This window comes from Equus quagga, chromosome 16, assembly GCF_021613505.1.
Source record: "Equus quagga isolate Etosha38 chromosome 16, UCLA_HA_Equagga_1.0, whole genome shotgun sequence".
Lineage (NCBI taxonomy): Eukaryota > Metazoa > Chordata > Mammalia > Perissodactyla > Equidae > Equus > Equus quagga.
Genome location: NC_060282.1, coordinates 48,260,816 through 48,274,981, shown reverse-complemented (window position 1 = coordinate 48,274,981; position 14,166 = coordinate 48,260,816). Strand labels below are relative to the sequence as shown.

Genomic DNA, 14,166 nt, shown 5'->3' with positions numbered 1-14,166 from the left:
TTACATTGTGGATTTATCTGATTTTTTCCTGTTCTTTTCATTTATCTTGTTACTCCAGCTGCTGTTTCCTATAAATGGAAAGTGAAGTCTAAAAGCTCAGTTAGATCCAGGTTCAAGTTTTGGCAAGATTCCTTGATAGTGGAAGCTCCAGACTTCATGTTCATGGCATTTAGGGTGCATGGTGTCTGGTGGTTCCAATTCTGCTGATGCTAAGGTTATCAGCCATGTCTTTTTGTAGCCTTTTCTTAACGGTTTTAACATCCATTCATGATTGTTGCCGCAAATCAGTTATTTCATCAGGAGTTGCAAATGGTAATTTTTAAATTCTTTTATTCTAAATTTACTAGCTAGAATTATACTGTAATGAAAACTTGCCCTCATCACTAGGGCTGTTTGGTTACCTAAAATACAGTTTTGGTATTTTGATAAAATACCATGGAAAAGATGTAACAAATTTGATTATTAATTTTTAAAATAAGGGCTTGATGACATGGCTACTTTTAATTGTGGTCAGTGAGGATTTTTTTTTTTGCATTTATTTATATTGAATATGTAAATATCTATGTTAACTTTTCTTATGGAGTTATTTTACATATCATAAAATTCACCTATTTTAAATATATAATTCCGTGATTTTTAGTAACTTTACCAAGGGGTACAGCCATCACCATAAAATGATTTCATCCTCCCAATGAAATCCTACATGATCATTCCCAGGCCACCACTAATCTACTTTTGGTCTTTATAAATTTGCCTTTTCTGGACATTTCATAAAAATGGAGTCATATAATATGTGATCTCTTATGTTGGGCTTCTTTGTTTAGCACGTTTTTGAGGTTCATCCATGATATAACATGAATCAGAAGTTCATTCCTTTTTATTTGCATTTTAAAAAATATCATAATTAACCATCTGTAGAACATTTCACACAACAACAGGAGAATACACATTCTTTTTGAGCACATATGACGCATTCTTCAGGATAGACCATAGGCTAGGCCATAAAACAAGTCTAAATAAATTTAAAAGGATTGAAATCTCACTGTGTGTTCTCTGACCACAATAAAGTTAAATTAGAAATCAACAACAGAAGGAAATTTGAGGAATCCAAAAATATTTCTGAGTAATTAAGTAATTAAACAACACTCTTAAGTAACCCTTGGATCAAAGAAGAAATTATGAGGGAAATAAGATAGTATTTTAATCTGAGTAAAATAAGAATAAAGCATATCCATATGTATGAGATGCAGCTAAAGCAGTGCTTAGAGGGAAATTTGTATCTTTTAATGCCCATATTAGAAAATAAGAAAGATCCTAAATCAATGTACGTTCACCTTAAAATCTAGAAAAAGAAAACTAAACTGACGGCAAGCAGAAGGAAGGGATTAATAAAGATTAGAGTGAAAATTAATGTAATAGAAATCAGAAAAATGATGGAGAAAAATCAGTGAGACCAAAAATTGGTTCTTTGAAAAGGTAAATGAAATTGACAAACGGTTAGCTAGACAAGCCAGGAATAAAAGAGAAAGTATATTTCATGAAAATTAGGAGTGAAAAAGGAGACATTACCAGTGACCTCTCAGAAATTACAAAGATTATTCCCTAATATAGGGATTATTCCCTAACAATATCCCCTAATACTGTAAACAACATTATGCCAACAAATTCAGCAATTTAACTAAATTGACAAATTCCTAGAAAGTCACAAATTACCTAAAATGACTCAAGAAGAAACATAAAATTTGAGTATGCCTTTAACAAGTAAATAAATCGAATTTATAATTTAAAATCTTCCCACAAAAGAAAGCCCAGACCACATAGTTTCATTGGTGATTTTTTATCAAATATTTAAAGAAGAAATAATACCAACACATCATCAACTCCTCAGGAAATAGAAGAGGAAAGAACACTTCCCAACTCATTCTGTGAGGCCAGTAATACCCTGATACCAAAGCCAGACAGAAACATCACAAGAAAATTATAGACCAATATCCCTCCTGAATATAAACACAAAAATCTTCAAACATATATTAACAAACTAAATCCAACAACATATAAAAAATATTATACACTATAATTGATTGGGATTTGTCCTAGGAATCCAAGGCTGGTTTAACATCCAGAAATCAGTTAATGTCATACACCATGTTAATAGGATAAAGGACAAAAGTCACATTATCATTTCAGTAGATGCAGGTAAATTTTTGACAAAAATCTAACACCCGTTTGTGGTAAAACTGACAGAAGGTCATCTGCTAAAAACAAACAGCCAGCAAAATATTTAACAGTGAAAGACTGACTGCTTTCCTCCTAAATTTGGGAACAGGACAAAGATGTCTGCCCTTTTCCATTCAACATAGTACTGGTGGTTCTAGCCAGTGCAGTCAGGCAACAGAAAGAAATCAAAGGCAACCAAATTGGAAAGAAAGAAGTAAAACTGTCTTTATTCACAGCTGGCATGATGTAGAAAAGCCTAATGATCTATAAAAAACTATTAGAGCTAATAAACAATTATATAAAATTTGTAGGATATAGAATCAATATTCAAAAATCTATTGTATTTATATGAGCGGAGAACACTTGAAACTATAATTAAGAATATAATTCAATTCATAATAGCATCAAAAAGAATAAAATACTTATGAATATATTTAACAAAAGAAGTGCAAGAATTGTACACTGCAAATAACAACCCATTGCTGAAGGAAATTAAAAAATTAAAGATTTAAATAAATGGAGACTCATTCTCTGTTCATGAATTGGAAGTATTGTTAGTATTGTTAACTTTGCAGTTCTGTTCAAATCGATATATAGATTTAAGGCAATCACTGTCAAAATTCCAGCAAGCCTTTTTTTGTGTGTGCAGAAATTGACAAGCAGTTTCTAATATTCATATGGAAATACAAAACACCCTTAAGAGCCAAAACAATTTTGAAAAAGAGAAAAAAAGTTGGAGGATTTCACATCCCAATTTTAAAACTTACTGTAAAGCTACAGTTGTCTCTGTGAAAATTAAATTTGTTTTGAAATTGTTTTCATTTTTAGAACTTTTAAAAATGAAACAAAAATGTTTGTTAGTTACAGTCATTATTCTTTTTGATGTTCAAATTGTCCCATCTGTGGCCAGTGGGAGTCTCTGCAAGCTGGCTCTTATGTACTTTAACATGACTTCATTAATCTTTGATATCTTTTATTGCTTCCTGGCCCAACAAATCATCTCAGGCTCATCTTGACTTGAAATCAGCCATTTTTTCAGAGAGCCCTCGTTCTTTTAAAATGGAGAATGATGTTTAGAGACCACAGTCTGGGTCCTAGGTGAACTTATTGCTGCTTAGGGGTTGCATTGCCGTTATACCTTTTCAATTGACATAACTAAGGAATGGGTAGTTTTTTTTAAAGGAAAAGAAAAAACATAATATTTCCCTCTTAATTTTAACATTGTGGGGTTATTATTTAACTTCTTTTATTCTTTTTATTTCCTATTCTTTTTTCCTTTACATTGTTTTCAATAACATTCCATCATTATTTAATTGCTTTATCCTACAGTATACATAAAATATTTTCAAAAATAGCCATACCAGTATTAGAATAGTGGCAACTGGATGAAGTTTAAATTTTTCATTTTAGTTATAATTTACTTAGAATATACTCTCTGAGGAGATATAGTCAAATTTTATGTTCTAAAATCACTTGATACAAGTTTTTTTCAATATGTGGTTATTATACCAATTAGGTATGCTTGTTTTACTTAATCTTCAAATTTTAGAGAGTATCTTTTTGTTTGACAACTTTCTTTTTGAATATGTAAGGTATTTACATGATTCGAAAGTCATCAGCATATAATGACATATTTAAGGATCCTGCTTCTGTCTCTGTCCCCTCTTTTATTTCTCTTCTGCCTCTTCACCTTCCTTTTTCTCTGCTTCATATCTTCTGCAGATCATTCCACAGAGACCTTCCTCATTCCTTTTTTTTTAAACAACTATATAATTATTCATTGTGTGGAAGTATAATATTTTGAAGTAACTACCTAGTGATGGACTTTTGGGTTCAATCTTTTGCTAAAAATAATGCCACAGTGAATAGCGCTGTGTTTATATCCTCTTGTATTTTGCCGCTGTATCTTTGGAGTGGATTCCTAAATGTAAGCCAAAAGGTAAATGCATTTGTAATGTTCCTAGAATCACCACATCCCTTCTTTTGGGGCTATATTATGAGAGCGTATGTTCCATCTCAGTCTTGCCAATAGAATATATTATCAAACATTTGGAGTTTTTCTAACTTTATAGGTGAAAAAGGATCTCTGAGTGTTGCTTTAATTTGTATTTCTTTTGTTATGAGTGAAATAGAACATATATTCAGATATTTAATTCTCATTTGCATTTATTTTTTGGTAAACCATCTGTTGGCCCATTTTTAAAATCAGATGTTTGCTCTTTTGCTTTTCTCCTCCTTCTTTTATCTTTCTATATAAGAGCTGAATGTTTTAGGGCTGTGCATCCCTACTATGCTCAATAGCAGGGAGCTCCTCAAGAGAATTTAAGTCTAGGACAGTGCTCAAATGAGTATATAAAAAGCCCATGTAGCATCTAGTAGTGTCCTGAAACCTTAAAATTTTATGACTGAATTACATTCTGCATCTAATATTTTTACCCTGGTTCAGAGCATCGAGATTTCAGAAGTTGAAAGGGTTTTTAATGGTCACATAGTCCTAACCTCTTATTTTCATAGGTGAGGAAACTAACCCTGTATTCTTTTCTTTTGAGGAAGACTAACCCTGAGCTAACATCTGCTGCCAATCCTCCTCTTTTTGCTGAGGAAGACTGGCTCTGAGCTAAGGTCTGTGCCCATCTTCCTCTACTTTATATGTGGGACGCCTGCCACAGCATGCTTGCCAAGCGGTGCTATGTCCGCACCTAGGATCCGAACCGGCGAACCCCGGGTCGCCAAAGCAGAACGTGCGCACTTAACCGCTGCACCGCTGGGCCGGCCCCTAAACCTGTATTCTTAATTTATACATTTATAGACAAAACCCTATAGGTGATAAATATCTTATTTCCCAGATGAGAAGATAAAGGGCCAGGGGCCGGCCTAGTGGCGCAGCAGTTAAGTGCGCACATTCCACTTCGGCGGTTTGGGTTCGCCAGTTTGGATCCTGGGTGTAGACATGGCACTGCTTAGCAAGCCATGCTGTGGTAGGAGTCCCACATATAAAGTAGAGGAAGATGGGCATGGATGTTAGCTCAGGGCCAGCCTTCCTCAGCAAAAAGAGGAGGATTGGCAGCAGTTAGCTCAGGGCTAATCTTCCTCAAAAAAAAAAAAAAGAAAAAGAGAATAAAGAGCCAGATGAATGTATTTCTTTGTAGGAAATAGGAATGGCAGATCATTACTAGGAAGAGACGAGAATTTTTAAATCATAATTCATGAGTTTCAAATGCTGGAAATGTGATCATCTTTAAGCCTGAGACTCTTCCAAAGCCTTCCAGATGTTCTCTGAACAAGACCAGATTTGAAATTAAATGAAAAAAAATCTTCATTTTAATGCCTAAATTTGGCATGAAGATTTCTGGGAATGAGTAAATAATATGGTTCATATGCAAATGATTTTTGTATTTCATGATTTTTATATATATAAAATCTTTAATGTTATTTTTCTAGTTTGTAATCATTGGTATTTACTTTGCTTGTTATGTAGTAGGCACTCATAAAATATTTGTTGAAACTATGAATGTTTATATAATTTTCTTTTTTTTTTTTAGGAGTTCATGTATCACACAATTAGGCCTTCTGGAAACTGTATATAGAATGTTCAGGAGGGATGACCTGCTTTCAAATATCACTCGCCAAGCATTTGTAGACCGTTCTCTGCTCACTCTGTTGTGGCACTGTAGCTTGAATGCTTTGAGGGAATTTTTTAGCAAAATTGTGGTGGAAGCCATTAATGTGTTGAAGTCCAGATTTATAAAGGTATCATACATCTATTGTTAAATTAAGCATTAATAAGAATTGATAAATCTCCTTGATCAGTGTCATTAGAAACTGCTGTGTGTTCAGTAAAGTATTCTGTCTTGCCCAAGGAGCATTACCTCTACATTTTGATAGCAACCTGTGGTTACATGGGATCTGCATTAGCTTACTGGGGCTGCTATAACAAATTACCACAGACGTGGCTTAGAACAACAGTAATTTATTCTCTCAAAGTTTTGGAAGCTGGAAGTTCAAGCTGGTGGTGTTTCTCAAAAACCTTATGGCTTTCCTACATGTGTCTTGGAGACTTACTCCGTTAGATAAGAGGGTGCTCCACAGATCTTTGCTGGATAATTCTATCTCTATTGCTGGATTCTGTTGAAATGGTTGAGGGCATCCATGAGTGACATGCTTAATTTCTTCAGCACTAGTCAGAGATTGTCCAGCCGCAACCTTGGTCTTCTCTCCAGAGCACACTTCCTAACAGTGAATCTCCTAATGTTAGTACCTTTTACAATCTGGAGAGACTGAGAATTTCCCAAATCATCAAATTCTTATTCCCAATTATTACCTCATTTTATCTCTTGCACTTCAGACTTTATTATAAGCAGCAAAGAAGAAACCAGGCAGTACGTTCAGCAAATTCGTTTGGAAATCTTCTCAGCTAAATATTTAAGTGCATAGCTTACAAGTTTTGCTTTCTCCACAACTACAGAAGGCTTGTCTGCTAAGTTTCCTACTGCTGTATAACAAGGATTCCCTTTCCTCTAGTTTCCAAACATGTGTTCCTGATTTCCTTCTCAGACTTCACCAGCAACTGCTTTAGCGTCCATATTTCTACTAAAAATATGTTTATGATGATTGACATATTCTCTAAGACAATATTGGCTTTCCCTCCCATGCTCTTCACTTTCTTCTGAGCTCTCAATACCAATGCCTTTGTGTGTGTGTGTGGATTTAATTATCCTTAACAATTTTTTTTTTTTTTTTGAGGAAGATCAGCCCTGAGCTAATTGCTGTCATTCCTCCTCTTTTTGCTGAGGAAGACCAGCCCTGAGCTAACACCCATGCCCATCTTCCTCTACTTTATATGTGGGACGCCCACCACAGCATGGTGTGCCAAGTGGTGCCATGTCCGCACCCGGGATCTGAAGTGGCGAACCCTGGGCCACCGAGAAGCGGAAGGTGCGCGCTTAACCCCCGCGCCACCGGGCCACCCCCTCAACAGCAATGCCTTTAGTGTTGATATTTCTACCAACAGTCTCTGGTAGGCATTCTAGGCTTTTTCTGTCATGTGTGGCAGAATTCTTTCAGCCTCTACCCATCATCTAATTCCAAAGCCACCTTCATATTTTTGGACTTCGTTACAGTAGCCCCCAACTCTTGGAACCAAAATGTGTATTGGTTTCTTGAATCTGCTGTAATAAGTTACCATAAGCTTGTTGGCTTAGAACAACAGAAATTTATTCTCTCACAGTTTTGGAGGCCAGAAGTCCAAAATCAGTTTCAGTGAGCTGAAATCAAGGTGTTGCCAGGGTCACGCTTGCCCCAGCAACACCGAATATCCATTCCTTGCCTCTTCGAGCTTCTGGTGGCTGCATCACTCCAGTCTCTGCCTCCGTTGTCACATTGCCTTTTCCTGTCTATCTAATCTCCCACTGCGTCCTTCTTATAATTTATAAGGTTACATGTGGTTTCATTTAGGGCCCACATGATCAATCCAAAATGACCTCCCCAAGTCAGTATCCTTAATCACATCTGCAAAGTCCTTTTTTTGCCTTATGAGGTTATATTCACAGGTTCTAGGGATTAGGATGTGGATATCTATTTTAGGGGGTGGGGAGCATCAGTCAGCCCCTAAAATAATCCCCTTGGGAAACATTGTAAATATCCAAATGGGACATTGTTAATGTAGACTTCAGTATCATTGAAAATTTTGTTTTTTAGTACACTGCATTTTCACCTGCTGTTATCATGCCTTCAATAAGATTTTCAGCAAAAGTCGTATACTCATAACCTAAGCTCACTGTTGGACGTCATGCATTATTTCCGCCCACACTCAATGTGATACATCAACACTTATATACACATTTTAGATCCTGGTTTGTCTCTTATTGAAGTGATTTAACATCTTTTTTAAAATTATTTTCTATGTAAAGGGCATTGAGTATTAAATTTGATATGTTCAATAAAATGTTTTTCATGTTTGATAAGACCAAAGATAATCATTTGTTACTTTTTCTTAGCTGAATGAATCTGCCTTTGATACTCAAATCACCAAGAAGATGGGCTACTATAAGATGTTAGATGTGATGTATTCTCGTCTTCCAAAAGATGATGTTCACTCTAAGGAATCTAAAATTAATCAAGTTTTCCATGGCTCGTGTATTACAGAAGGAAGTGAACTTACAAAGACACTTATTAAGTAAGATTTTAGTTAATTTTGGATTGTATTTGATTTGTTAATTTTTACTATGTGTATATTTTTATGGGAGTATTTAATGTGAATAAATGTTTGGTTAAATACTGAATTTTTATAGTTTTTTTTCTTATGTACAAACTACTTAGATGGACTTTAATTTAGCATGTTATTGGGTAACATTTTATTCTATACACATCTTTTTTTTTTTTTAATTAATGTTATGATAGATTACAACCTTGTGAGATTTCAGTTGTACATTTTTGTTAGTCATGTTGAGGGTACACCACTTCCCCCTTTGTGCCCTCCCCCCACCCCCACTTTTCCCTGGTAACCACCGATCTGATCTCCTTATCAATATACTAACTTCCACCTATGAGTGGAGTCATATAGAGTTCGTCTTTCTCTGACTGGCTTATTTCGCTTAACATAATACCCTCGAGGTCCATCCACGTTGTTGTGAATGGGCCAATTTTGTCTTTTTTTATGGCTGAGTAGTATTCCATTGTGTATATATACCACATCTTCTTTATCCAATCATCAGTTTCTGGGCATGTAGGCTGGTTCCACGTCTTGGCTATTGTAAATAATGCTGCGATGAACATAGGGGTGCAACGGACTCTTGAGATTTCTGATTTCAGGTTCTTAGGATAGATACCCAGTAATGGGATGGCTGGGTCATAGGGTATTTCTATTTTTAACTTGTTGAGAAATCTCCATACTGTTTTCCATAGTGGCTGTACCAGTTTGCATTCCCACCAACAGTGTATGAGGGTTCCTTTTTCTCCACAACCTCTCCAACATTTGTCCCTCTTGGTTTTGGATGTTTTTGCCAATCTAACGGGTGTAAGGTGATATCTTAGTGTAGTTTTGATTTGCATTTCCCTGATGATTAGCGATGATGAACATCTTTTCATGTGTCTATTGGCCATATTCATATCTTCTTTTGAGAAATGTCTGTTCATGTCCTCTGCCCGTTTTTTGATCAGGTTGGTTGTTTTTTTGTTGTTAAGCAGTGTGAGTTCTTTGTATATTATGGAGATTAACCCTTTGTTGGATAAGTGGCTTGTAAATATTTTTTCCCAATTAGTGAGCTGTTTTTTTGTTTCAATCCTGTTTTCCTTTGCCTTGAAGAAGCTCTTTAGTCTGATGAAGTCCCATTTGTTTATTCTTTCTATTGTTTCCCTCAACTGAGGAGTTATAGTGTCCGAAAAGATTCTTTTGAAACTGATGTCAAAGAGTGTACTGCCTATACTCTCTTCCAAAAGACTTATTGTCTCAGGCCTAATCTTTAGGTCTTTGATCCATTTTGAGTTTATTTTGGTGTGTGGTGAAAAAGAATGGTCAATTTTCAATCTTTTGCATGTGGCTGTCCAGTTTTCCCAGCACCATTTGTTGAAGAGACTTTCTTTTCTCCATTGTAGGCCCTCTGCTCCTTTGTCGAAGATTAGCTGTCCATAGATGTGTGGTTTTATCTCTGGGCTTTCAATTCTGTTCCATTGATCTGTGGACCTGTTTTTGTACCAGTACCATGCTGTTTTGATCACTGTAGCTTTGTAGTATGTTTTGAAATCGGGGATTGTGATTCCGCCGGCTTTGTTTTTCTTGCTCAGGATTGCTTTAGCAATTCGCGGTCTTTTGTTGCCCCATATGAATTTTAGGATTGTTTGTTCAATTTCTGTGAAGAATATTCTTGGGATTCTGATTGGGATAGCATTGAATCTGTATATTGCTTTAGGTAGTATGGACATTTTAACTATGTTTATTCTTCCAATCCATGTGCATGGAATGTCTTTCCATCTCTTTATGTCATCGTCAATTTCTTTCAAGAAAGTCTTGTAGTTTTCATTGTATAGATCCTTCACTTCCTTGGTTAAATTTATCCCAAGGTATTTTATTCTTTTCATTGCGATTGTGAATGGGATTGAGTTCTTGAGTTCTTTTTCTGTTAGTTCATTGTTAGTGTATAGAAATGCTACTGATTTATGCACGTTAATTTTATACCCTGCTACTTTGCTGTAGGTGTTGATTATTTCTAATAGTTTTTCTATGGATTCTTTGGGGTTTTCTATATATAAGATCATGTCGTCTGCAAACAGCAAGAGTTTTACTTCTTCGTTACCTATTTGGATTCCTTTTATTTATTTTTCCTGCCGAATTGCTCTGGCCAGCACCTCCAGTACTATGTTGAATAGGAGTGGTGAAAGTGGGCACCCTTTTCTTGTTCCTGTCCTCAAAGGGATGGCTTTCAGTTTTTGTCCATTGAGTATGATGTTGGCTGTGGGTCTTTCATATATGGCCTTTATTATGTTGAGGTACTTTCCTTCTATACCCATTTTACTGAGGGTTTTTATCATAAATGGGTGTTGGATCTTGTCGAATGCTTTCTCTGTATCTATTGAGATGATCATGTGGTTTTTGTTTTTCATTTTGCTGATGTAGTGTATCACGTTGATTGACTTGCGGATGTTGAACCATCCCTGTGTCCCTGGTATAAATCCCACTTGATCATGGTGTATAATCTTTTTATGTATTGCTGTATTCGGTTTGCCAAAATTTTGTTGAGGATTTTTGCATCTATGTTCATCAGTGATATCGGCCTGTAGTTCTCCTTCTTTGTGTTGTCCTTGTCAGGTTTGGGGATCAGAGTGTTGTTGGCTTCATAGAATGTGTTAGGGAGTTCTCCATCTTTCTCAATTTTCTGGAACAGTTTGAGAAGAATAGGTATTAAGTCTTCTTTGAATGTTTGGTAGAATTCTCCAGAGAAGCCGTCTGGTCCTGGACCCTTATTTTTGGGGAGGTTTTTGATTACAGTTTCTATTTCCTTACTTGTGATTGGCCTATTCAGATTCCCCATTTCTTCCTGATTCAGTTTGGGGAGATTGTAGGAGTCTAGGAATTTGTCCATTTCTTCCAGGTTGTTCAATTTGTTGGCATATAGTTTTTCATAGTATTCTCTTATGATCTCTTGTATTTCATTGGTATCTGTTGTGAATTCTCCTCTGTCATTCCTAATTTTATTAATTTGCGATTTCTCTCTTCTTTTCTTGGTGAGTCTGGCTAGGGGTTTGTCAATTTTGTTAATTCTTTCGAAGAACCAACTCTTTGTTTCATTGATCCTTTCTATTGTCTTTTTTGTTACAATATCGTTTATTTCTGCTCTTGTTTTTATTATTTCCCTCCTTCTACTGACTCTGGGCTTTGTTTGTTCTTCTTTTTCTAGTTCTGTTAGGTGTCTTTTGAGGTTGCTTATTATACACATCTTTTATAAATAAAAAAACTTTTTTTATTTTGTTGTTTTATCCTATCGTTTTTCTCCCTCAGTAGTTTGATATATATATATTTTTAGTGATATGATTTACAGTAAGAAGGGATTTAGTGTATTTTGTTTTTATATCATTTGAAATTAAAGGAATGTTAAATATTTTTAAGCAGGCGTTCTATAAAACATAAAGCAATCAAATACGTTTTCTCTAAAACTAGCCTTCTAGTGAAATTTCTTCTTAGTAAACATTGAACACAGACATTGCCGTGTCTCATTTGCATATCCAAAACAAACTTACCAGTACTACCCTAATTCCTATTTTGTCTCCTCAGAGAATGACGTCACCACCCACTGGTTGGCATAAACAAGAGCCTTGGGAGTCATATTTTGGTTTTCCTTTATCTTCATCTCTCCAACCTCTCTGCACACTTCGTCAGTCACCTGATCTGGTGGATTTTATGTCCTCAGTATTCCTGAAACCAGTGCCCTTATTTTATTTCCCTTCTATAGGCTTGCTGTGACATCCCTTGTGCTTTAGTGGACCACTGCAGCGATCTCCTTCAGAATTACTCTCCCTGCTCCTAGGCGTGTCGCTCTCATTTCTGTTCATACAGCTGCCAGAATGATAATGCATTTGTAATATGAACCTAATTGTTTCATTTCCCTGCCTAAACCCTTCAAAGGAACCTCATTTTCAGTAGCAGGGGTCAGCAAACTTTCACTGTAAAGGGCCCAATGGTCACTATTTTTGGCTTTGTGTTGCAACTGCTACACAGTACTTCAAAAGCAGCTGTGAGCAATACATAAATGAATGGGCATGTCTATGTTCTGGCAAAACTATTTTCAAAAGTAGTTGGTCACAAGGGCGTGATTTTATGACCCCATCCTGCAGAATGAAGTCCAGCTCCTTAGTATGGTAGGTGAACTCTTCAAGGAAGCACCTCTATCCACCTTTTACTTGCTGCCAGCCACTGCTGCTTCCCGTTGATGAATGGGATGCTCTGAGCACACCATGAGGCTTATCTCTCTTCTCTTGGCTCGTAGTGCCCACATATGTTTTTCCTTTGGCTAACGTATAATTCAAAATTCACTTATTTTTGCTTAAAACTTTTCTTGGCTCCTTAGACTGGCGTACTGTCCATCCTCCTTGCTTCCATCTCTTAACTTACTGTTCTTGTTGCTGTCACTGTGCTTCCCACAGTCTGGGGAAATCTACAGACGGTGCCTCTTCTCTAATTGAGCACTTCTATTCCCAGTGCCTAGTACCAGGCGAGGCACAAACCTAACCCAAAAAAGGCTGAACTGAGTTGAGATCCTGTTGTCTGGCATTGTTGGGCTTGAGCAACAGTTTCCTTGCTATATGAATTAATTTTTAACCTGAATCTACTCTGCAGATTGTGCTATGATGCCTTTACAGAGAACATGGCAGGTGAGAATCAGTTGCTGGAGAGGAGAAGACTTTACCATTGTGCTGCATACAACTGTGCCGTTTCTGTTGTCTGCTGTGTCTTCAATGAATTAAAATTTTACCAAGGTTTTCTGTTTACTGAAAAACCAGAAAAGGTAGGCCTCTCCTGGAGTGTTCATTATTGCTGTTATTGTGGGATTTCAAAAGTTAAATTACATCAGTTAAAGTTATAATTTGTACCTTATTATGATATTAAACATATAGTTATTTTAGTACTGCATATACATATATATTTTAAAGCTGAAGTGCTTCTCCGTGAGCTATTAAGTAGTATTAATTCTATAGTAGCATCAGCATTAAGGATCTCTACCATTTAGATATTTTTATATGATTCTTTGGATTTACAGAACTTGCTTATTTTTGAAAATCTGATAGACTTGAAGCGCTGCTACACGTTTCCTATAGAAGTTGAGGTGAGTGAAATTTTTCAATGATGTTTCTAAGTTAAAAAAACTTACCAAGTACTTTTAGAGAAAGACATTTATTATGCTGAACATATTAGATTCCCAGTATTCAACTCTGCTTTGAACTACAAAAACAGGCAGTTTCATGTAGTTCAACCTGAGGTACAATCTCAGGCAACTACAAAAAATTCATCATAACAATTTTTCTCTCGCTTAACTTGTAAAGGAGAGAAAATGCCAATAAAAGGAGCTATTGAACATATCCCGGAAGTTTTCTGAGTAAATTCCTCTGGTCAATGAAATTGAGATCCATCCAGATACAGAATTAGGACCCTGTGGCTTTGCCTAGGTGATTTGGCAGGATAATGGAGGTGCCACGAGCAGACATCATGGTAATAATTGGAAAACTCGCTCTGGCAAAGGTGATGAGCCTGATGTTAGCTAAGCCGAGTTCGACATGCCCGCCTCAGCAATTAGCGGGAAGGTTGTGACTGCGTTCTCTCACAGCCCAGTGGAATTGGGAAGTTGGGCAGAGTGCCAGTGCTCAAACACCATGGCCTTGCAGAACAGAGCTGGGCCAGGGGCTCACTTCACCACGTCTTAGTGGTGCATGGGTTCTTGTAAATGGTTGCTACCTGCCTTG

General features: G+C 36.3%; 1 protein-coding gene across 1 annotated transcript in view; it reads left to right on the top strand.

Moving 5' to 3' along the window:
• PRKDC (protein kinase, DNA-activated, catalytic subunit) overlaps positions 1–14,166 on the top strand; it is a 215,989-nt gene that overhangs the window by 117,828 nt on the left and 83,995 nt on the right. Inside the window, exons 41-44 of the mRNA XM_046641859.1 lie at positions 5,760–5,967; positions 8,214–8,392; positions 13,046–13,214; positions 13,467–13,532. Of these exons, the coding sequence (XP_046497815.1) occupies positions 5,760–5,967; positions 8,214–8,392; positions 13,046–13,214; positions 13,467–13,532 (622 nt within the window). The remainder of the gene's footprint in view (positions 1–5,759; positions 5,968–8,213; positions 8,393–13,045; positions 13,215–13,466; positions 13,533–14,166) is intronic.